Genomic DNA, 23,764 nt, shown 5'->3' with positions numbered 1-23,764 from the left:
AGGAGGCTGGGCAGGAGGGACAGAGGACTAGGAGAGGGGACGGGGGCAGAGAATGAGGGCGAGGCGGGGATGAGGTGCAGACGGTGGAGGGACTGGGGAAGGGGTTGGGATGAAGGGAGTCTCGCGTCGCTCCCCCCGCCCTCTCGCGAGGTTTGTGCCGGCTCCTCTCCCCCGGCTCGCTCTGCCCGTCACTCGGGCTGAGCTGCGGCCATGGCCGCCCTGCGGAGCCTTCTGCGGTGGCGCCTGCTGGGTCCCCCGCACTCCTGCTCCCTGCCCGGCGGGCCGGAGCTGGCCAGGTCCCTGAGGGCCGGCGCGGGGCAGGAGGCGGCGGGGCCGGGCCGGCGGGGGGAGCTGGGCATGGCGGCGGGGGCGGCCGGGGGGGCTCTCGCCTGTTACCTGGGCTACCGGCTCTATGAGCGCCGGGTCGGGCGGCTGCCGGAGCCCCCCCGGCCCCGTGGGGCGCAGACAGCCGCCGAGCGCCGACCCGCAGGAGCCGGAGAGCCCGACCCGGCCCGGGGGCTGCTGCCCATCCCCGTAGCGGCGGCTGCCAAGGAGACGGTAGGTGTGTGAGCGCCGAGCCGGGAGCGGATAACGGGCCGGAGGGGGGATGCTGGTCTCTGACCCGCAGGCCCCTGGCTCGGGGTCCGGTGCCTCCCTGCTCCCCGCCCCGGGGCGGGGGTCCCTGGCAGCCCGTGTCCAGCAGGTGGATGAGCAGAGGTGCGGTGGTGCCCAGCGGTTTGGCACCTGTGTGTGGCGCGCCCCTAGGATTGTGACCCCCCGTGTAGACTTATATAGGCGAGTCAGGGGCAGGATTTAGGGAAACACGGTTTCATGTCCAAAACTCGTGTCCATTGTACCTTAAAGGGATGCTGTCATGCTCACAACCGAGCTTCTTGTCTGAGAACTTAACCCCGCAGGTGACTGACCGAAAGACTGGAGAGAGAAATAGTTTCCGCTCTGTCTTTTCAGTGTGAATATTTTGTGCGTTTGACTATGTGCCAAATGCTGTCAGTGTCACTTTCTCCTAATTGGGTCCATCTGCATGGGACAAGTGCTTGGACTTGCCCTGTCTGTCGGATCAGACAGAAAGTTAAAATACAAAAACAGAAGTGTAAAAGATGTGTAAACAATCTGTTTGTTTCCTCCTGTATTGTGCAATACAGTTATTTAATAATAGATGACAAGAAGTATGCTATAACAACCACTCCTCAACTTTGGATTTGCTGTCAAACGGACCATTTACTGTTTTTCACAGTGTGGAACTATCATTATTAAATCAGATGGTTCATTTCATCCAGCTTGATTTTAAAAAGTGTATTGTGCTACAAATGGAACTCCAGCTGATTGAAACAAAATTTTTGCATTGTTTGCTTATTAGTTAAAACTATTAATTTTTTAATTCAATAATATCTTTAGATGGCAATTGACAAGATATATCAAACTGCATAAGAAATTATAATTTTATACTGCTTTGTACATATAATTAGCATAACAGTTGGTCATGTTTTGCAGATTAACGTGCTGGCTAACTGTACAGTAATGGAAAATAGGTGGGGAACTGAGGCACAGACTAAATGACTTGCCACAGGTCTCTCAGGAAACATGTGGCAAAGCAGGGAATTTAAGTTGAGTCTCTCAAAATACTGATTTATGAAGTCCTGGATATTAGATGCCCTATCACAGGGGTTCTCAATCTTTTTGTTTCCCGCAACATGCTATAAAAAATCCACAGCCCACATGTGCCACAACAACTTTTTTCTGCATATAAAGGCCAGAGCCGGCATTAGGGAGTAGCGAGCAAGGCCATTCCAGGGCCCCACACCACAATGGGCCCTGCAAAGCTAAGTTGCTCAGGCTTTGACTTCAGCCCCATGTGACAGGGTTCAGGGCCCTGGGCTTCAGCCCTGTAAGTTGGGGCTTCAGCTTTCTGCCCTGGGCCCTAGCAATTCTAAAACTGGCCCTACTTGGCAGCTCCCCTGAAACCTGCTCGAGGCTCCCCAGTGGGCCACAGACCACTGGTTGAGAACCACTGCCCTATCATATCTAAAACTGGGGCATAGTGACATTTTTAGTGCATAATGACATAAATGTTGATTATAGAATGATTTTATACTGTAAGACGTATCAGAAAACATAGCACATTTTCACAAACTGTTTTTTTGCTATTAACACAAATGATTTGACACAGACAGTCCCTCCCCTAAGGAGCTTACAGTCTTGTAGACAGGATGCACAGGGAAAATTAAAGTAGGAAAATTGCTTGGGGTTTTGTCTGCTTTTTAAATTTTTTTTTAGTGCTTATAACCTAATTGCCACCTGAGGCTTGCTACCCTTCAATCACACCCTTTAACCATCCTTCTGTACCCAACCCTTTACCAAACTACTCTCTCCCAAGACACCCATGTAGTATACCAAACATCCACAACTACTGGTGTTGAGAGGAAAAGATATTAAAGGGGTGTGTGTGTAGAAGGGCTAAAAGAGGGCAGAGTTAAAATTGCGGTATGTGATCTGTAGTATATGGTAGTTCTTATGATGGTTAGGTTTGTGTCTGTATGTGGAAGAATAATGGATATGTGCGGCTAGGTGGCTTAACTTTCACTTCCTGGCTTTTGGGCGTTTGTATCAAGTATGCTTGCTATACACAATTAACTTCTTCATAATTACGTTTTTTCTGTATTAATATATCTTACACACTAAACTATGGTAAAGGTTGTAAAGTGAAGCACTGAAAAGTTGGGAAATTCAAGAGTTAGGCTGCCTGTGTAACCTGAGTTCACTCCACTTGTGGGTATACGTTGTGATTACATTGCTGCCCCCTCCCCAGGATCCCTGCCTCATTCATTGTGCAGGCTGGATGGTGCTTACTGAATGAGCAGTTATTCAGTATTTTGGTTTCACTTTGAAAGTGTGCCCCCATGCCTAAACTTTTTTAAAAGCTAACAAAAATTCTGTCATGATGACATATTGACATCCACATTACTTATCAGCAGGGTTGGAATGTTTAGATCCACTGCCACTTGAATTAACAGAGAAACTAATGGCCATAGTAGGTTGACATCCTCCATGTGGACCAGCCACTAGAAGGGGCTGAGACACATACTTGGGGTTTCACAATATTTGCTGACAGAAAAGGAATGATGAGACTCAAGAATCTTGGGTTCCATCCAGGTTCCGGAGGGGAGTGTGCTCTAGTGGTCACAGACAACCTCACAATTTGACCCCTTCTGACCCTGTCTCTCCAGCCTGTTTCTGTCTTTCCTCTTTTTTTCTCCAGATCCTCATTCCAGTCCCAGTACTCCCTATGAGTTTCCCAATCTTCCCTCCTTGGGTTCCCCTTCTTAGTTTCCCTTCCCAAATTACTTCCCCCATCCTCTCTGACCAGCCAGTTCCAATCTCCCTGGTGTCAGCAGGTAGAGCAGTGAAAGCACAGGGAAGAGGGTGTCTCTTCTTTCAGTTTCAGTGTCCTGTGCCACAGTGACCTTCAGGAGCCAGGAGAAGGAATTGCAGAGAAATCTTTCTCATTCCCTGCAGACCTGGGCTGGAGCATGCTTCGTGCAGATGGCATCTTCTGAGAATTTAGCTGACAGACAGCTTTTTCGAAGGTCGTAACTTGATCAGTTTTTCATAACAACAGAAAAAGGTTGACACTGGGGTGACTCCCTCTTCCAAACTTCAAGTTCCTGCTCCAAAGCATGGAGTTACTAGAGCATTTCAACAAAGGAGTTGGGAGATTTTTAATATGGGCAAAACAATTAATTTTTTTCCAATCCCACTTTGGGAAATAACTGAGCGATTCTTTTGCTGCAACTTTCTTAAAAAACCTCAGCTTGAGGCCTCCGCCTGCAATGGAAAATTTCAGCCTGAAAGGTTAAAGTTTGGTAAAGTTTCAAACAATTGAAACAAAGTCTTACAATGGGAAGTGTTTGCAAACCTTAACTACATGCATCATTACCAGCTCTGCTTATGATATTGTATATAGACTTATTTTCATCATAAAGCTGGTTGGACTAGTGTTGAGTAGTGACCATTGTTTCTTTTTGGACAGCTGTAAGCCTTCAGTCTTTGAGTAGTTTGATTCCATCCAGTGCAGGGGTTATGAGGTATTAGAAACATTGGAGAAGAAGGTTTCTCCAATGTGACTGGCTGTGTTATGATTCTTATATACTAACATTTTGAGAGCTTGATAGAATTTAATAATGTGATGCGGTTATTGGACTGAAAAGAAAAATATACTTTGAAAAGTTTCTAGGGTGGAGATCTCTCTATTTTAGGTACTTTTATGGCCCACATTACTGTAGTATCTGAGCACCACACAGTTTCTACTGTACCTGTGATGTAGGAGATAAAGGGATTCCCATTTTTACAGGAGGGAACTGAGGCACAGACTAAATGACTTGCTAAGGTTCTCTCAGGAAACTTGTGGCAAAGCAGGGAATTGAAGCGGGGTCTCTCAAGCCCCAGACTAATGCACTAACTACTGGACCCTTCCTCACTGAGATGACTATTCCTCTTAATTAAGCTATACAAATATGGTAGCAAAGAGTCAGTATACCTCTATAAGATGTAACACCTGGGATAAAATAGCATTCTTATATTGTTACTGTAGTACAAAAACATGATGCCGTGTGCGAGTTAAGCTTGCTATCTATATGCATGACATACCTACCACAAAAGCAAGGAAGTAGAAAAAGTAAGGCAGCTGCTTCAGAGAGGATCCTGAACTGGTTAAACAGTTTCACAGAGCTTCTGGTTTCCATTGAAGCAACCACTGCTTCAGTGAAGAGCTGGAGTGCCCCTGTCAAGGTTCCTCCCCCACTCTGAACTCTAGGGTACAGATGTGGGGACCTGCATGAAAAACCTCCTAAGCTTATCTTTACCAGCTTAGGTCAAAACTTCCCCAAGGTACAAAATATTCCACCCGTTGTCCTTGGACTGGCCGCTACCACCACCAAACTAATACTGGTTACTGGGGAAGAGCTGTTTGGACGCATCTTTCCCCCCAAAATACTTCCCAAAACCTTGCACCCCACTTCCTGGACAAGGTTTGGTAAAAAGCCTCACCAATTTGCCTAGGTGACTACAGACCCAGACCCTTGGATCTTAAGAACAATGAACAATCCTCCCAACACTTGCACCCCCCCTTTCCTGGGAAATGTTGGATAAAAAGCCTCACCAATTTGCGTAGGTGACCACAGACCCAAACCCTTGGATCTGAGAACAATGAAAAAGCATTCAGTTTTTTACAAGAAGACTTTTAATAAAAAATAGAAGTAAATAGAAATAAAGAAATCCCCCCTGTAAAATCAGGATGGTAGATATCTACAGGGTAATTAGATTCAAAAACATAGAGAACCCCTCTAGGCAAAACCTTAAGTTACAAAAAAGATACACAGACAGAAATAGTTATTCTATTCAGCACAATTCTTTTCTCAGCCATTTAAAGAAATCATAATCTAACGCATACCTAGCTAGATTACTTACTAAAAGTTCTAAGACTCCATTCCTGGTCTATCCCCGGCCAAGACGACTACAGACAGACACAGACCCTTTGTTTCTCTCCCTCCTCCCAGTTTTTGAAAGTATCTTGTCTCCTCATTGGTCATTTTGATCAGGTGCCAGCGAGGTTACCTTTAGCTTCTTAACCCTTTACAGGTGAGAGGAGCTTTCCCCTGGCCAGGAGGGATTTCAAAGGGGTTTACCTTTCCCTTTATATTTATGACAGCCCCTGAACTGACCGAACAGTTTCACAGAGCTCTTGGCCTTCGTGAACCGACAGTTACTACTTTGATCCTGTCTATCAGTAAACCCATGGTCTGTACTGACTGAAGTGATCCAGATTGCTCTGTGTGATTGCCCTGTTCTCATCATTATTTACCCTCGGGCAGTCTGTCATCTGAAGATTTTGATCAGAAATGACTTTATATTTACTTCCAGATGATTGATGAAAATATTCAGTAGTGTTGGGCCTAAAACTGATCCCTGCAAAATCCCACTAGAAACTGCCCTCCCCCATTTGATTATTTTCCCCACTGATGATTACTTTGTACAATTTATCAGTTAGCCAGTTCTTAATACATTTAGCATATGATCTATTGATCTTGTATAGTGCTAGCTTTTAAGTCAAAATATCATGTGGTACTACAAAAGTCTACTTCTACGCAGTCACCTTTATCAGCAAAACTTGTAATCTGAAGGAAAAAAATGTTTGTTTGACAAGACCTGTTGTCAGTAAAACCATATTGACGGGCACTAATTCTATATCCATCCTTTAATTCTTTACTGATTAAATTCTGTATCTGTTTTCCCATTATTTTGCTTGGGAGTGGTGTTAGACCAACCACCCTATAGTTACCTATGCTTCCCACTTCCCCTTTTTGAATATTGGCACCATATTAGCAGTCTCTCAGTCTTCTGGAACTTCCCAGTATTGTAAGAGTTATTAAAAATTAACATAATCAACGGGCCAGAGTTCTTTCACCAACTTTTTTTTAGGTATCTTGCGTGCAAGTTTTCTGGGCTCCTGAACTACAAATGTTTATCGCTAGTAGATGCTGTTCAGTGTCTTTGTTAGTGGACTAGAAAGCAGTTCATCCTGCTGTGATGAGTCTGTCATTGTCATTCTTTCCAAATACAGAACAGAAATACTTAAACTCTTCTGCCTTTTCTGCATTGTTATTAACAAATTACTATCTCCATCTGGTAATGGGCCTATGCCATTGTTAGTTTTGTTTGTTAGTTTTTGTTTCTGATATACTTAAAAAACAAACAAACTTGTCCTTTGCCATGCCAGCCATGGATTTTTTTAATATATTTTTTATATTTTCTAATTGATATTGTTTGCCATCTACTTCAAAAAGAAAAAAGGTTAAATTTATAATTGCTACCTATCCTTCCCTTAGTAACCAGAATGGGATTTTTAAACAAAATTGTCCTCTTTTGCAATGGTGGGTTTGTGGCTTTTTGGCCATCTAAACTCTTAAACAATTGCCAATTTCATTCACATTTTTCTGTCTAAATTCTTCATAATTTTCCTCAACTGAAGCATTAAGTGTATATCTTGTGGTTGGGACTGTCCTCTGTTTGTCCATACACAATGTAATTGGATCATGATCACTGGTTCCTAGGCAACCAGCAACATCCAGTCTAGTGGGAACTCTGTCTTCATCTGGATAATGAGATCCAAAATAGTTACTTCATCTATAACTTTTAGTAATTTGGATATTTTACTGCTTGCTATATAAGACCTCCAACATATTTCTCCCAAATTGAAGTGCTCCATGATGACACCATTTTTTTTTAAATTACCACACATAGGTAGGTGTTTAAGTGTTCTGGAAATTAAACACAAGTGTTTTCTTTTCTAAAGTGTTTTTAAGAGAACCAGTTATCGTCACTAAATGTTATTTCAATACAGATTTTAGAAACAAGTTACATAACCACCGATAATAGGTTTGGTTAAAACCACTCTCTTCGGATCTAAACACTCATTGTTTATTATGGTTTTAAGTTCCCTAGACTGGCTTTCTGACTTGCCAAGAGGGTGTACGTTCTAGAAGTGGAGTGTCTCACGTGAGAGAGGCCTGATGTTGGTCCCAGAGGATTGAATTCCAAGAACTAACCATAAAAACCTCCCAGTTGATCTTCATTGCTATGACACACCCTATTACTGGGGATAGAAATATTCCAGTTATTCTTTACTGAGGTATTTATAAACATCAAGACCATTGTTTTCTTTCAGCATCTGAGGGCTATGTTTTATATTTACTAAACTTTTAGAGTTGTATTCATCCTATTCAGAGTTTAAGTGAATATGAAACATAAGTGTGTTAAGATGGCTTCACTGAATTCAGTAACTCCATTGATATTTTTTCCTTTATCCTTCTAAGATGTGATTTGTACTCTCACATTCCCATATGTCTCTTATTAGAAAGCTGCTTTTCAGTTGTCAGTTGTTTCTTTAAGACAACTCTAACCCATGCTTACTTAATGTGGTTCTCTGTCAAGTGGCTGGACACACAGGCTTATGAGTTGGCTACAGTCTTTGAGCTAACAGAGGTGATTCTTTTAGCACAGGTAGTAATGGCTCATGCATTTAGATCCAGAAGTCCTGAATTCAGTCCCTGCCACTGACCCAACTGGGGCATCAAATTAAATATGAATCAAACCTTACATATTCACAGAGGAAAATATTATAAACAAAAAGAATACTCATTGTCATAAATATAAAGGGAATATTTAAATATAAACCTTTAAATCCCTCCTGGCCAGGGGAAAAACCCTTTCACCTGTAAAGGGTTAAGAAGCTAAGATAACCTCACTGGCACCTGAACCAAAATGACCAATGAGGAGACAAGATACTTTCAAAGCTGGGGGGCGGGGAACAAAGGGTCCTCTCTGTCTGTGTGATGCTTTTGCTGGGACCAGAGCAGGAATGCAGGTAAGAACTCCTGTAAAGAGTTAATAAGCAATCTAGTTAGATATGCATTAGATTCTGTTTTGTTTAAATGGCTGATAAAATAAGTTGTGCTGAATGGAATGTATATTCCTGGTTTTGTGTCTTTTTGTAACTTAAGGTTTTGCCTAGAGGGATTCTCTGTGTCTTGAATCTGATTACCCTGTAAGGTATTTACCATCCTGATTTTACAGAGGTGATTCTTTTACTTTTTCTTTAATTAAAATTCTCTTTTAAGAACCTGATTGCTTTTTCATTATTCTTAAGTTCCAAGGGTTTGGGTCTGTGTTCACCTATGCAAATTGGTGAGGATTTTTATCAAGTCTTCCCCAGGAAAGGGGGTGTAGTGCTTGGGGGGGGATATTTTGCGGGAGGGAGACGTTTCCAAGTGGGCACTTCCCCTGTTATTTTGCTAGACACTTTGATGGTGGCAGCTTTTAACCTAAGCTGGTAAAAATAAGCTTAGGGGGTCTTTCATGCAGGTCCCCACATCTGTACCCTAGAGTTCAGAGTGGGGAAGGACCTTGACACTCATATTCTATAAGCCAATTTTATCAGGCTTTTAACTTGCTCATATGCTTCACAAGAAGACAAAATTTTATAGTTCAATCCAACAGATATATTTCTTGGTGTCTTTTTTAATTTCAGTACAAACTTGCATATTCTTCATGTATTTGTCAGTGTGGATCCCACTGCAAGCACCAATGTACCTTCTGCACACAAGACCAGATTTTTTTTTATAGCAGTGTCCATTGGGACCACACTTGTGCTTCCTTTTGCTCCTGTGTGAAGGGCATAAAGAACATCATGCCTGTGATACTCTCTTAGTTCCCTTTTGCTGCTTGTGGCAGCAAGATGGTACCAATGAATTTCTAACCTGTTAATTCTTAGTTCAGGCTAAACTTCTTTAGACGTACTTCCAATCTATAATATTTGACTACTGGGAACTAATCTGACCCATATGGACCGCACTGTACTGTGTAGACCTCTCTGTACATCCTGTCCCCTGTACAGGGTTCCTTAACATTGAAACCTGCATGCTTCAAGCCCTGTTCATCCTGGACTGGACTAATCCCTTTTCAGGATGGACATAATAGGTATCTCTTGTGCTTAGGGAAATCACATATTTCAAGCAGATGCTCAGGGTGCTTGTCTCTCTTTGCTAAACAAGTTGCAAGAAGCGAGGCCGTAATGCCTTTTCTTGACGAGTCTGTCAGACACGGAGGAAACTAGTTCCAGAATCCTACTGGTGGATAAACCAGTATCATCCAACATCCTCTTGAGCAGGCAGGCAATGCCTAAGACTAGCATGGAGAAGATGGCACCAAGGAAAGATCTGGCCCTGACATCAACCCTGGTACAAACTGACATGCCTAGCACCAAAGAGGACCTCAGCACTGAAGCTGACACCAACATCTCCAATATCAAAGTGAAGTACCTAGACAGACTGCTCTGAGTGTAGAGGCAGAAGCTCAAGAAGAAGCTCACTATTCTCTCATTTAAAAAAAGACACTGCAAAGTCTCTGGAGAGAAGTTCACCAAGACCCGCACAATGTCAAGGGCTGGGGTTAAGGAGCACTTCTTAAGATAGCAGTCTCTGCTGGCACAAACCAAGTCTGGCAACCGTGGTGACTATGGAGCATCATGGCTCCAGCCCAAAAGAGTTGCAGGCCATAACTGAGGGCTCAGAGGTATTCAAGTGGATAGACAATGTTCTGTGCTTCATGAAGGACTCAAGCTACCCTTCGTACACCCCTGCTCTGTACCAGAAGCTCTACAGTCCTCAGCCCCAGCTGAAACAATGCACATGCCCTGACAGTGCAGACAACCATGTCAAGAGGCATCCAAGACACAACAGGGGCACCTGCCTTCCTCAGCAACATACTCTGCTCCTATGACACATGAGTAAGGTTAAGATTCTGTCACACGTATTTTTAGTAAAAGTCAGGGACAGGTTTTGGGCAATAAGCAAAATTCACAGAAGCTGTGACCTGTCCCTGACTTTTATTAAAAATACCCTAGGGTGGGGTAAAAACAGCTCTGCCAGGGCTTGCAGCTGCTCCAGCCTCATTGCTGCTCCTGCAGCAGGGCTGACTGCTGCTGCTCCAGCCCCAGAGAGGCTGACCTAACCCCAGACGATGTTAGGGCTGGCCCAGGCCTGGTCACTGCTCAGCTGTTAGAATGGGATGGGGCTGGCCATTGGTCCTCTGTTTGGGCGGGCCCAGAAAGTCGTGGAATCTCTGACCTCCATGACAGAATTATAGTCTTACACATGAGCAGATTTGATGAGACAGTTGAGAGCCACATCAAACCTAATTGAGAGAGCACAATTTTTGGAAACTGCCTCATCCCATCCCAGTGAGCATGGTCTGCCATGACATGAGTCAGATATAGGGTGACCAGACAGCAAATGTGAAAAATCGGGACAGAGGGTGGGGGGTAATAGGAGCCTATATAAGAAAAAGACCCAAAAATCTGGACTGTCCCTATAAAATCGGGACATCTGGTCACCCTAGTCAGATAGGTGTTAGAGGTGTGTGTACATTTAATTCCACTCTTTACCCCTTTCCCTCTTCAGGGACCTGTTTTATGAGAGCCCACCAAAACCAGAAGTAGCTTAATTGCTTCATCCAAGAGTCATAGAGCAGGTCCCAAAATAGCTCAAGGGAAGAGACTTCTCGGATTTCCTCATTCTGTAGAAGAAAGGGGTTTTCTCCAATCTTCAACCTGAGGAGACTCAACATATTACATACCATCCTGAACCTGAGACAGTAACATTTGCCTCTGTCATTCCATCTCTCCCTCTCAAGGCTGGCTTGTGGCTCTTGACTTACAGGATACGTACTTCTACATTTCAATCCACCTGGCCCATAGGAAGTACCTAAGACTATCAGTGGGGCCTAATTGTGACCAATAATGGTTCTTCCCTTCAGAGCATCCACAGCACCAAAATGTCTGGCAGTAGTTGCAACACACTGTAAGAAGACAAGGAATCCACATCTGCTTGTACCTGGATGACTGGCTGATCTGTTCTGACCTGCTCCTGGAGACTGTCAGCCTTGGAATATATCCTTTCCCTGTTCTCTCAGCTAAGATTCCTTGTGAACTGAGAAATCATCTCTCATACTACTGCAGGTGAGAGTTCATAAGAGCTGTGACTCCAGATCAGCAAAGACCTGTGTGCCAGAGGACAGGTTCAGATATCTGCAGTCAGTGGCATATGAACATGAGAGTGTACACATGTGACTCTGCCTGCCAGACTTCAGCTGTGGCCTTTACAGTTGTGGCTGAGGTATGCATATTTCCCATCCAGACGTCATGTGAATAGCAAGATCATGGTCCCACCTCAAGTCCTCTGAGAGCTTGGTTTGTGGGTAGGCCCAGTAAATATGGGGGACTGGGGAAATTCATGTCATTCTTGGTCCCCTCCATGACGATGGCTTTTATGTGGACACACATGGGACAGGCTGAGCTGCCCATCTGAACCATCTGCAAAAATCAAGGCATGTAGTCTCAAGAAACCTGAAATTACACGTGAACATCCTGCAGCTGAGGGCTGTCAGAATGGGCTGCATGCACAGCACAGCTGGATACTAGTTTTAAAAACAAAACAAAAATCCCCTGGCCTCAGCATGAGGCCTATGTGCACCTATAGTGGGAACCATACTGACTACAACATCTCAAAGAACCATATGGTAAGTAACAGTTCTATGAGTCCTTTTAAACTGAAAGCAAAGAGGACTGTCCAGTTCTGTAAGGAATGTCAGGAAATGCAAAAATTAGGGTTTTCATAACATTAACTTGCCTCTACAGCGCACACACACACGAAATTTTTGATTACTAAGTAGGCTATTAATTCATACCTCTGTGTGTGTGTGTGTGGTATGTGCAATGTGGGCAAGTTAACAATAGAAACTTAACTCTTGTGTGTGTCTAGTGTTTTAAATGTAGTAACTTCTCTTAAACAGGTAATGTAAAATACCTATAGAAGCATAATAAAGAATACATTTTGAGAATGCTGGGATTTGAGAATTCCAGATTCCAAACCATTCTGCTCCTAACACATCGATATAGTGCTAAACCTTTTTTCGTAATCAATATTAATGATGGAATATTGGTAACTTATACATCTAGATAGCTGAAAAAGAAAAACAGAATTTTTAACCATCAAAAGTTTAATGTAAAATGTTAGTGCTAATATTACTATTTTGGAACACTGTAGTTATGTTCTAGTTAAACTTTATCACAAGAATTCCCTGTAAAGTCTTATTCAAACCAGTCATTCTACACAATATTTTAAATACATTCCATCTTGCAATGCTTGTAAATATTTTCACATAATATCCTTGTCACATATTTTAAGAGAGATCAGTTAGCAGGAGAGTTGGCTGTACTAGAAATAGAACTTTGCTAAGCATCAAAACAGTTTTGTCTACTTTGGGGTTTTCCCACACAGAGAATTTGATGTTTAACCTGTTGGCCACCCACCATGAAAATAAAATGTATACTGCTTTTATCTACTTGGAAGCATATTAAATAAGCCTGAAGCCAAATATAAATGAAGGGAGCTGAGTACAGACTTTGAAAACCTTTTTATTTTAATGATTTGTACAGAACCTCGTTGATTTCATACAGGTTACTTTGTAAAAAGAAATCAGTGAAATCTGCTCATTTAAAACATAATTGTTAAAAGATTAAACTATTATAATATAATACATGTTTGACTGCTAGCAAAAGATATTTCCTAGTAGTAAATAGTGGCTTCTTTAGGTGAAATCAAATGCTAGTCTTCTTTCTTTGTGTCAATTAGAAAAAGCCAAAGTAATACTTATGTGATCTGGAGCATAGCAAAGTCTTCTCTCTTATGTGGAGATGGCTTATGATAGGGCAATTTTTTCTTGCCTTATAGCCCGTAGACTATTTGACATTATTTGTTGATGCTTTGAGGTGATGAAAGGCAATGTATTGTTCTGAACTTAGATAACTGATATAATTGGTTCAGGTAACCTTTCTAGAGCATTATCAGCTTGTAGGCATCAGTTTTCCTAATTTTCAAGCAGCAAATCCTTTATTTGGCATTAACCTTGTCTCCATGGGAAAACCAGCTCTTTTGCCAGAGTGAAACTTTTGAATTATTGACCTAAAGTAACATGAGACAAACACTTGGCAGTGAACCTGTCCTTTGTGGTGTTTATAGGAAGGATAATGATGTAATGTATTATCTGAATGCCTTATTTTCATTAAAATTGAGCCATAGCTTTGTAATTACTGCTTTCAAATATATTAAGAGTTTACAACAACTGCAGCAGTTTAATTTTTATGCTATTGTGCAAAATGGGATCCTGGCTTTAGGACACTTTATGGAGGTGCAAAGCTATTTTACTGTGCTACCTGGGTAGCTGTCACTATAAACAGTTTGAGATATAAACAGCTGAGCAACTCTCTGAGATTAGACAGTTAGTAGGATGGATATGAAGTCCTAAAGTGAGAACCCTGGGATTAAAGAAGCCTAAGGGGAAGTTTGGGTGAAATATGGTGAACTCTTGGTGAGTACAGGTGTTTCAAGGACTTTGCGGCTTGCTGTTATGTCCACTGTGAAAAAATAGAGATGAACTCCTAGACAGGAATGAGTTATGGACACAGCAAGAGACTCACTCACACTTTTGATATTTCCATTTGAGTGGGGAATGAGGAGAGAGAAGTAAGGATAAAAGAGAATAATTGTACATAGAATAATTTCGCTTCACTCCTAAAGCACTTATAAAATTACTCAACTTACAAGTGAACTGTTTCATACACAAATTGCCTCACTCACTGTTGGAATGCCACCACATTTAAGGCAAAAAGTGGTAGCTATGTAATAGCACACAGCATGTTACATAATAGGACTATCCATCTTCTAAAACGTCTTTCTTTTTCTTTTGTTTAAAGCAACATTTTCATGATTGATCCTAAATATAATATGCTTCCCTAAATGCCAGGTATACAGTACAAATATGCCTCTTAATCAGAAAAGACTAAAATTCTCCAAGGCCTGCAACAGTGTTTACATCAGTGTTTTTAGTCTATCTGCTCTAAATACAATACTTCTGGGAAGTGACTTTCAAGAACATGGAGGGCCATCTAGCCCCTAACATCTGTTTAGTAGGGGATCATCATAATTTATAGACATATTTTAGAGCTATATTTATATATTATAAAGCTTCTCACTTTAGGACTTCATATCCATCCTACTACCTGTCTAATCTCAGAGAGTTGTTCAGCTGTTTATATCTCAAACTGTTTATAGTGAGAGCTACCCAGGTAGCACAGTAAAATAGCTTTGCACCTCCATAAAGTGTTTAGGACATATACATAATAACTTTGATTTTGAGACTATTGTAGGCCCCATTTGAGAAGGTTGCTAGTTTTTTTAGTGTTCAGGATGTTTGTAAGACATGTTTAATATGTAAGGAGGCAAACATATGTCCCTTCAAAAAGATATTGCCAGAATACGATTTGATTTTCAAAATGGCCTTTATTCTCCCTGATGATGATAACCTGACAGTAAAATGTATCTTAGAGGGAAAACACTTTTCATAATGTGTGAACACTTGGCTGCTGTAGGTTTACTTATGACTGCTGACATGAACTAATCCATCTTATAAAAATTGCTGTGAAATATCTTTTATGCAGAAGTATATGTGAGTGTTTTTAGACAGGGGAGACATTTAAAGTATGCCATTGGAATATGGGCAGGAACATCAAATTGTCACCTGCTTTTTTTTTTTATTATGCTATTGCTGTGTACCATTCAAAATTTTCTAAGGGCTTGTCTACTTGTGTGTGTGTGTGTGTGAGAATCAGCAGCTTTTTGCTGCATCTAAGGTTACATGCATTATCCAAGCTGCAGTAATAGCATGCACATGGGATGGTGTTCCCTCTGTCAATGTACATCACTGGGTACACGTGGGCAGTTTGCCGCATGGTGTTCTCGGAGGGTATGCTTCACTGCTGAGCATTCTGCATTATGGGATTTTTCTCACTGCATTGTGGGATGCCTTGCAGAAGCCAGGATAGATAAAATTGTTTAAAATCTCATGATTCATCTGTCTTTGCTTCGTATTAGCTTTATGGGTGGTCTAGTGCCACTTTTGAATTGCTGTCTCACCACTATGCTGGCAACCTCTGATACACACAGGCTGCTTGGGCTGTATTTTAGCACTCAGCTGGTGGAACTTGACTGGAGATTTCACGTGCCACACCACTGAATAGATGTAGCAGGAGTGTCTTCAGTGATGGTGGAACTGGGACGTAGATGAGAGAGAGACACTGAGGAACTCCTAGAAGAGGACTGGTTCCTGGAGCAGCTTCACAGTGTACAGTGCAGATTCTGAGCTCAGGTAACGAGAATGTATTGATAGGAAAGGATTCACCTGCAGATCTGGGATTACCAGCAGTGGTGAGAGAATTTTAGGATGGGAGGAAGGCAACCTTTTTGGAGATGTGCTGTACTAATCCTGGAGCTACAATGGCAGCAGAGCAGCATGCGGCGCGCCATATCTGTGGACAACAAGTCACAATTGCCATCTGGAAGCTGGCCACCCCCAAGTGCTGCTGGCCCATAGCGAACCAATTTGGTGTGGGGCGATCACCATTGGGGACCACTGTCATACAGTTGTGTGATATCATCGAAGAGTTACTGTTGTATTGGGTTATAATTAGGGTAAATGGGCATGTTTTAATGTTTTTTTATGATTTTATGGTTTTAATGATTATATTAACCAATGAGACTGTACCTTTCCTTAGAAAATAACTGAAGTACAAATGGAAAAATTGATTAAAATTGATTATTTAAATCCCAGCTTTCCTCTTGGTGATTTAAATCAACCCATCTTGTGGGTGAATATTGTCAGATGCCTATTGCTCTTATTTTGAGTCTTAGGCCCGAAATTTGTGCAGCTGTTAACCCATGGCAGGGCAGGGGTGTTGGGAGTTCTTTGTGCAGTGTTTATGGACTGTGGAAGTACTATGTTGTGGCAGTCCTTGTTGTACTTGTCTTGGCTGGCCTATTTAACATTATTGAATACTGAACATTTAATTAGTGTCTTTGACATTATTAAATTGTAGAACAGGGGTTGGCAACCTTTGGCATGTGGCCCATCAGGGTAATCCACTGGCGGGCCGTGAGACATTTTGTTTATGTTGACCGTCCGCAGGCATGGCCCCCTCCCGCAGCTCCCAGTGGCTGCGGTTCGCCATTCCTGGCCAATGGGCTCTGTGGGAAGCGACAGCCAGCACCGGCCTGCGGCTTACCACAGCTCTCATTGGCCGGAAACGGCGAACCATGGCCACTGGGAGCTGTGGCGGGCTGTGCCTGCGGATGGTCAATGTAAACAAAATGGTTTGTGGCCCCCAGCGGATTACCTAATGGGCCGTGTGCTGACAGTTGCCAACCCCTGTTGTAGAACATCATCATTACAGCAAGATTTATTGCCTGCACAGTTTATTAGTGGTTTTTTTCCAAGAAGAATATAAGGGAAGGAATACATTTTAAATATCAGTTGAGCTTTTTTTAATCAAAAGAATCATGGCAGAGAATTGCATAACCTACCTTATTTGAAACTGAATGATGGTCAAGTGTATAGACTAAATCAGACACTTGCAGTTCTTACCTGCAAGACCAAACTCAGCTGAAAGAAGAAATGATGAAGTACAGCAGCAGCAAGAAAATGAAAATGGCATCATTCTTCTAATAAGAACAACTTCAATAATACAACACATATAGATGGTCATTAGGTCAAAGGAGACTACTAAACGACTTATAGAAAGCTGTTAAGATAACTGATGTATAAACACATTAATAAGTTTGGACTAAAGAAAGATGTGTTACTATGGCTTTACGAGAATGAATAGACTCTTCAGGGTCTAGGAGCTGACAGTGGGAGGAGGCTGTTGCTTTTAGGTTGGACTAATGGGATGACCTGAATTAAGATGCTTTGTTTATTCAACTAAGTCTCTGATAAAGACTGTTAAATTACTAGCAATGAATTAAGACTAGTAGATTTACTCCTGGGGGAATTCTGCACCACTGCACAATGCAGAATTTTGCAGAATACTTGGTCCTGCTTCACTGTAGGGACCTGAATTCGGTGACCTCTTGAGGTATCTTCCAGCCCTCTGCTTCTTTCTTTTGGGATTAATTTTAAAAAAAGTTTAATAAAGAAATAATAAAAAAACAACGTTAAATGACTTACTGTTATCAAATGTTATCAAATGCCACACATTTCACAAGCTATCCAGTGGAATTATGCAATGTGTCGAAGCTTCAAGAAGAGACACTACAAAATCAGACAATAATACACAGCCAGAACATGTTAGGGTGGAGGAAAAAGACACACACACACACACAAAGACATTCACAAACAGGCAAAAAGGGAAAGCGGGGGCACAAGGGAGGGGAGATGTCTGGCATTGTTTGTGCTATCTCAGCAATCTTTATTCAACTGTATCAAGAAACATGGTCCAAATGTCTTCAAATTTATTTACTTGGTCTCTGCATCGATGAGTTACTCTTCCTTCACTACAATTCAGACACGTCTGAATACCACTGCTGTAGTCTGGGAATAAGCCTACTCTTTCATTTTTGTAAAATTATGGGTTTGACAATCTTTGCGGCCCTCAAGAATCAGCGTAGTAATGTGTAACCTATGATATAATTTTCAGCTGTGGTTTGGTTGCTGAAGCCAAGCGTTATTTTAATTATTGTGTCTGTCTCTTTCCACAGCTGCCTGACTGTTGGACAGTCCCCCAGCATATGCATCAGGGTCCCTTTTTCTTCAGTTTAGCACCAACTAACATCAGAGGACAAAGTCCCCAGCCCTAAATTTCTATGATTCTGTAACCCACTCTTAAGTAGTTAGGGGAGGGCGTACCTAGGGACTCATTAGAGCAAGGATACAAAGAGGAGGTACACATATGGTTGCTTTTTCTACCTCTCCATCCCTTCCCAAACAGGTTCAATAAACCAGGCCCAACCCGGGGCAGCAAGGAGGAACTGAACATTAATCTGTACTTATTGCAAGAGATTTTAAATTTTAGGGCTGTTTGTTTTCCTTCTCAGCTAAAGCTAACCAAGCTTTGGCTTTGTTTCTGGACTAGGCAGAAGAAAGCCAGGACAATACATCCTGACACCCTGCAAATTGGGCCAGAAGGGAAAAGCTCAAAGGTGTGTGTGCCAAGGGCCACGATGTTTCTTTCCTGTTACTTTTGGCTATGGCTGTGTTTCTGTAGATCTGTTTTCATGTGTATACAGAACAGTGTTTAAAATTAACTTTATCAGTATAAACTGACCTTATGCTGCTCCCGTGCTGAGCTGGAGAGTGATGGTATGGGAGTTTGGGGGTGAAACTTGGAGGGACATGAACTGGAGGTTTAGGATTGGGCATGGGGGTGGTATATGGAGAGTGGCCAGGCTCTCGGGTTTTAAAATAGAGGTCTGTATGGGAGGAGTGAGCACACTGGTAAGGAGAAAAAGTACTGGCAAGACATGGATGTCAATATGACAAGATTCAGAGTAACAGCCGTGTTAGTCTGTATTCGCAAAAAGAAAAGGAGTACTTGTGGCACCTTAGAGACTAACCAATTTATTTGAGCATGAGCTTTCGTGAGCTACAGCTCACTTCATCAGATGCATACCGTGGAAACTGCAGCAGACTTTATATATACACAGAGAATATGAAACAATACCTCCTCCCACCCCACTGTCCTGCTGGTAATAGCTTATCTAAAGTAATCATCAGGTTAGGCCATTTCCAGCACAAATCCAGGTTTTCTCGCCCTCCACCCCCCCACACAAATTCACTCTCCTGCTGGTGATAGCCCATCCAAAGTGACAACTCTTTACACAATGTGCATGATAATCAAGTTAGGCCATTTCCTGCACAAATCCAGGTTCTCTCACTCCCTCACCCCCCTCCAAAAACCCACCCCCATACACACACAAACTCACTCTCCTGCTGGTAATAGCTCATCCAAACTGACCACTCTCCAAGTTTAAATCCAAGTTAAACCAGAACATCTGGGGGGGGGGGTAGGAAAAAACAAGAGGAAATAGGCTACCTTGCATAATGACTTAGCCACTCCCAGTCTCTATTTAAGCCTAAATTAATAGTATCCAATTCGCAAATGAATTCCAATTCAGCAGTTTCTCGCTGGAGTCTGGATTTGAAGTTTTTTTGTTTTAAGATAGCGACCTTCATGTCTGTGATTGCGTGACCAGAGAGATTGAAGTGTTCTCCGACTGGTTTATGAATGTTATAATTCTTGACATCTGACTTGTGTCCATTTATTCTTTTACGTAGAGACTGTCCAGTTTGACCAATGTACATGGCAGAGGGGCATTGCTGGCACATGATGGCATAAATCACACTATCAGAGGCTCGTTCACCTGCACATCCACCAATGTGATTTATGCCATCATGTGCCAGCAATGCCCCTCTGCCATGTACATTGGTCAAACTGGACAGTCTCTACGTAAAAGAATAAATGGACACAAGTCAGATGTCAAGAATTATAATATTCATAAACCAGTCGGAGAACACTTCAATCTCTCTGGTCACGCAATCACAGACATGAAGGTCGCTATCTTAAAACAAAAAAACTTCAAATCCAGACTCCAGCGAGAAACTGCTGAATTGGAATTCATTTGCGAATTGGATACTATTAATTTAGGCTTAAATAGAGACTGGGAGTGGCTAAGTCATTATGCAAGGTAGCCTATTTCCTCTTGTTTTTTCCTACCCCCCTCCCCCCAGATGTTCTGGTTTAACTTGGATTTAAACTTGGAGAGTGGTCAGTTTGGATGAGCTATTACCAGCAGGAGAGTGAGTTTGTGTGTGTATGGGGGTGGGTTTTTGGAGGGGGGTGAGGGAGTGAGAGAACCTGGATTTGTGCAGGAAATGGCCTAACTTGATTATCATGCACATTGTGTAAAGAGTTGTCACTTTGGATGGGCTATCACCAGCAGGAGAGTGAATTTGTGTGGGGGGGGTGGAGGGTGAGAAAACCTGGATTTGTGCTGGAAATGGCCTAACCTGATGATTACTTTAGATAAGCTATTACCAGCAGGACAGTGGGGTGGGAGGAGGTATTGTTTCATATTCTCTGTGTAGAGTCTGCTGCAGTTTCCACGGTATGCATCTGATGAAGTGAGCTGTAGCTCACGAAAGCTCATGCTCAAATAAATTGGTTAGTCTCTAAGGTGCCACAAGTACTCCTTTTCTTTTTGCGAATATGATAAGAGGTCAGGTTGTAAGATGATGGAGTGTAGGGGATCAGGAAGAGCAATTTTATTCATGTGAAACTTTAAAATGCTTAACTTTCTGGATATAAAGCTTTAAATACTTTAAAGCTTTGAATATGGATAAAAGCTTTTCCCACCACTATCTACTTTTCCATTTCCTACCCACTTTCCCTTTCTAACACTAACCTATCTCCTACGAGAAAAGGAGTACTTGTGGCACCTTAGAGACTAACCAATTTATTTGAGCATAAGCTTTCGTGAGCTACAGCTCACTTCATCGGATGCATACTGTGGAAACTACTTCTGCAGTTTCCACAGTATGCATCCGATGAAGTGAGCTGTAGCTCACGAAAGCTTATGCTCAGATAAATTGGTTAGTCTCTAAGGTGCCACAAGTACTCCTTTTCCTTTTGCGAATACAGACTAACCTGGCTGTTACTCTGAAACCTATCTCCTACGGAATTGCTAAAGTCTCCAAAAGGGTCTGTCAAAGAAGGACTTCCCTCCCGCTGACCTTAAAAAATTTTAAATAGGTTTGGTGTATGTCACTCTTGAGAAAAAAACAAAACAAAACACCCACAAGAAATAACCCCCTAAATAAAAACTCTAAGGAAATTCAGAAACAGTTACTTCATTAAAAAGAGTTGTTTGAAAGTATGTTACAGTGGCAACCTAACATTGCCAAAAAAGTATTAACTTTTATAAGGAAAATTTATCTTTTATTTTTAAAAATGGTGTATAAGGGGACCAAAACCCCAACATTAAAAACTGGGTTGACCATATAAGTCATGACGTGATAGAGAATGATGAAGGTTTACATGACAGCTGGCAGCTGGCTAAGTCCCTTAACTGTTCAGTTCCAGATTTTTAATGTTTGGGGCTTTTATACTGTTTGTTTTTGGGTGTCAGTGAGACTCCCTTAAAACATACTTTCAACCCTAATACTTTGTTTAAAAAAAGATTTTTGCTTGTGAATAGAAAGGTTAATTTTGAGGCTGAAAGAAAAAGTGTTGTAGATTTTGTTTGTTTTTTGGTAAATCCTATTAAGCGAAGTAGGTCAGCAGATGAGGTAAACCAGAACTAACCTGCTATTCATAAAATTGAGATAAAACTGCTAATCAGAAGTTCGTGACAGTGCACTTAAGGGAAATGGCCACGTCCAGTTTTTAAAAGGCACAGAACTATAACATGATATAAGATCATTGTAAGTAGTAGACAAGATTGCCAAGAGGATTAGTAAATAGAAGTCTGAAAAATCTTTTTTTCTTTTATTTGTCAGAGATATGCTTTCATGAAAGTTTTTGAAGATTGCCGATAATTACTAAGAGATTTGGTTTGGATAAGCTTTAAAAACTTCAAATAGAAATTGGAGTCTTTTTGACTCTTACCCCCCTACTTTGTCAACACCACTGTACTTTCCTTTAGAATTTACCTGGCTTTGTGAATCTTACTGAATGATCCATCTGTTTTGGTGCTCGCGCTACTTCAGTAAAACTTCCCCAACTCTGAGACTTATGCGGTCATAGGTGCACCAGAACGTGCTTGAGTTAAGTAGACAGGGAGCAAGTTGTAGCATAACTAAGGCTGCGAGTTTGTCACAGAGGTCATGGAAGTCACAGATTCCATGACCTCCGTGACTTCTGCAGTGGCTGGTATGACGGAACCAAGGGCCACCTGAGCAGCTTGGGTGGGCCCTGGGCCAGCCGCACTGGCCGCTGCTGGGGCAGTCTCGGGCCACCGCTCCTCCCCCCCTGCAGCAGCAGCAGGAGTTTGGGTCGGGAGCTCGGGGCGCGGGAGGGGGCGAGGGCCTGGCAGCGCTTATCTTGGGTGGGGGGCTCCCCAGAAGTGGCGACATCCCTTGGCTCCTAGGGGGAGGCGTGGCCAAGGGGCTCTGTGTGCTGCCTCTCTCTGCAGGCACCACCTCTGCAGCTCCCGTTGGCTGAGGTTCCCAGCCAACTTCCTTGAGTACTGTGTGTCACTTTATTTTTATTGTAGCACTCAGCATTTAAGAAATGTTAAAGTATGTGTCTGACAATGCAGTAAATACGGTTGGAAGTGTCTCCATGGAAACATAAGCAACACTACTTGATATGGTCTGAATTGCTCAAAGTGCACAGAACCTCAACATATCCTCCAAGTACTGCACCTGAATAGAAAAGTATGCTAAAACTTCCTAAGTGATCCATTATCCATAGATCCTCTTGAGTCACTGTGGTCTATTGTGATTATACTTGTTTAGTAAATTCTTAAAATGCAATCCTACTGTGAAAGATGACAGGGCAAAAATGGCACTTGTGCTTGTTTCCTGTGTGTATTCAGAATTGTATCTGCTAATATTAGTGCTAAAAATAATTGTCCACTCTCTAGCCCTGCAGAAGTTGCACAAACTAAGAGGGAATGATCTGGATTCTCTTTTTTCATACATATCATAAACAGAATTGTTAACTAAAACTCTGATTTTAGGGATAATCTGTTACATCTGTGCAAACACACTGAAGAGGATGGGTTGCACAAATTTCACTGAAAGCATAACCTGAATGCAACTGGTTTGCATGTGTATAATTTGAGAGCACAATTTGGCCTGCAGGATCTTTTATTACTGCTGATGGATGTCCAAGAAGGAAAGAACCCAGCTTTCCATTCTCATTACATGGTGACTTTGCAGGGCAGGCAGTTAGAAAAAACATCTTATCCTTGTACATTTGATTTGGAAATCACTGGAAAATGTTAAAACTTGGGATCCCAAAATGCCACAGTTACAGTCACTTCTCAAGACTTTAATGTCAGCCTATATGTGATCTTAAAAAAATTCTTAATGGCAGTTCTGATAAACTATTACTTTGTCCGTAGCAAACATTTTTTCTAAATTAAATTTGATTGTTTTGATATATTTTAAAATATATAGAAATGTTAACCTAAAATGTAGAAAAATATTTGGACTTTCTGGAAAGAGCCCTGTGTGTGTGGTTTGCACTGCACAGAAGAGGTCTTGTTTGTCCCCAAAATACTATTAAATATGCCCTAGA

At 42.0% G+C, this 23,764-nt stretch overlaps 1 protein-coding gene across 1 annotated transcript in view; it reads left to right on the top strand.

The window, feature by feature from the left end:
- Positions 1-210: 210 nt before the first annotated feature.
- The window catches only part of MICU3 (mitochondrial calcium uptake 3), a 149,293-nt gene continuing 125,739 nt past the window's right edge, over positions 211-23,764 (top strand). Inside the window, exon 1 of the mRNA XM_077814568.1 lies at positions 211-558. Within this exon, the coding sequence (XP_077670694.1) occupies positions 211-558 (348 nt within the window). The remainder of the gene's footprint in view (positions 559-23,764) is intronic.

This window comes from Eretmochelys imbricata, chromosome 4 (genome assembly GCF_965152235.1).
Source record: "Eretmochelys imbricata isolate rEreImb1 chromosome 4, rEreImb1.hap1, whole genome shotgun sequence".
NCBI classification, from domain to species: domain Eukaryota; kingdom Metazoa; phylum Chordata; order Testudines; family Cheloniidae; genus Eretmochelys; species Eretmochelys imbricata.
Note: the sequence above shows the minus strand (reverse complement) of the source record. Positions and strands in the feature narration are given on the sequence as shown.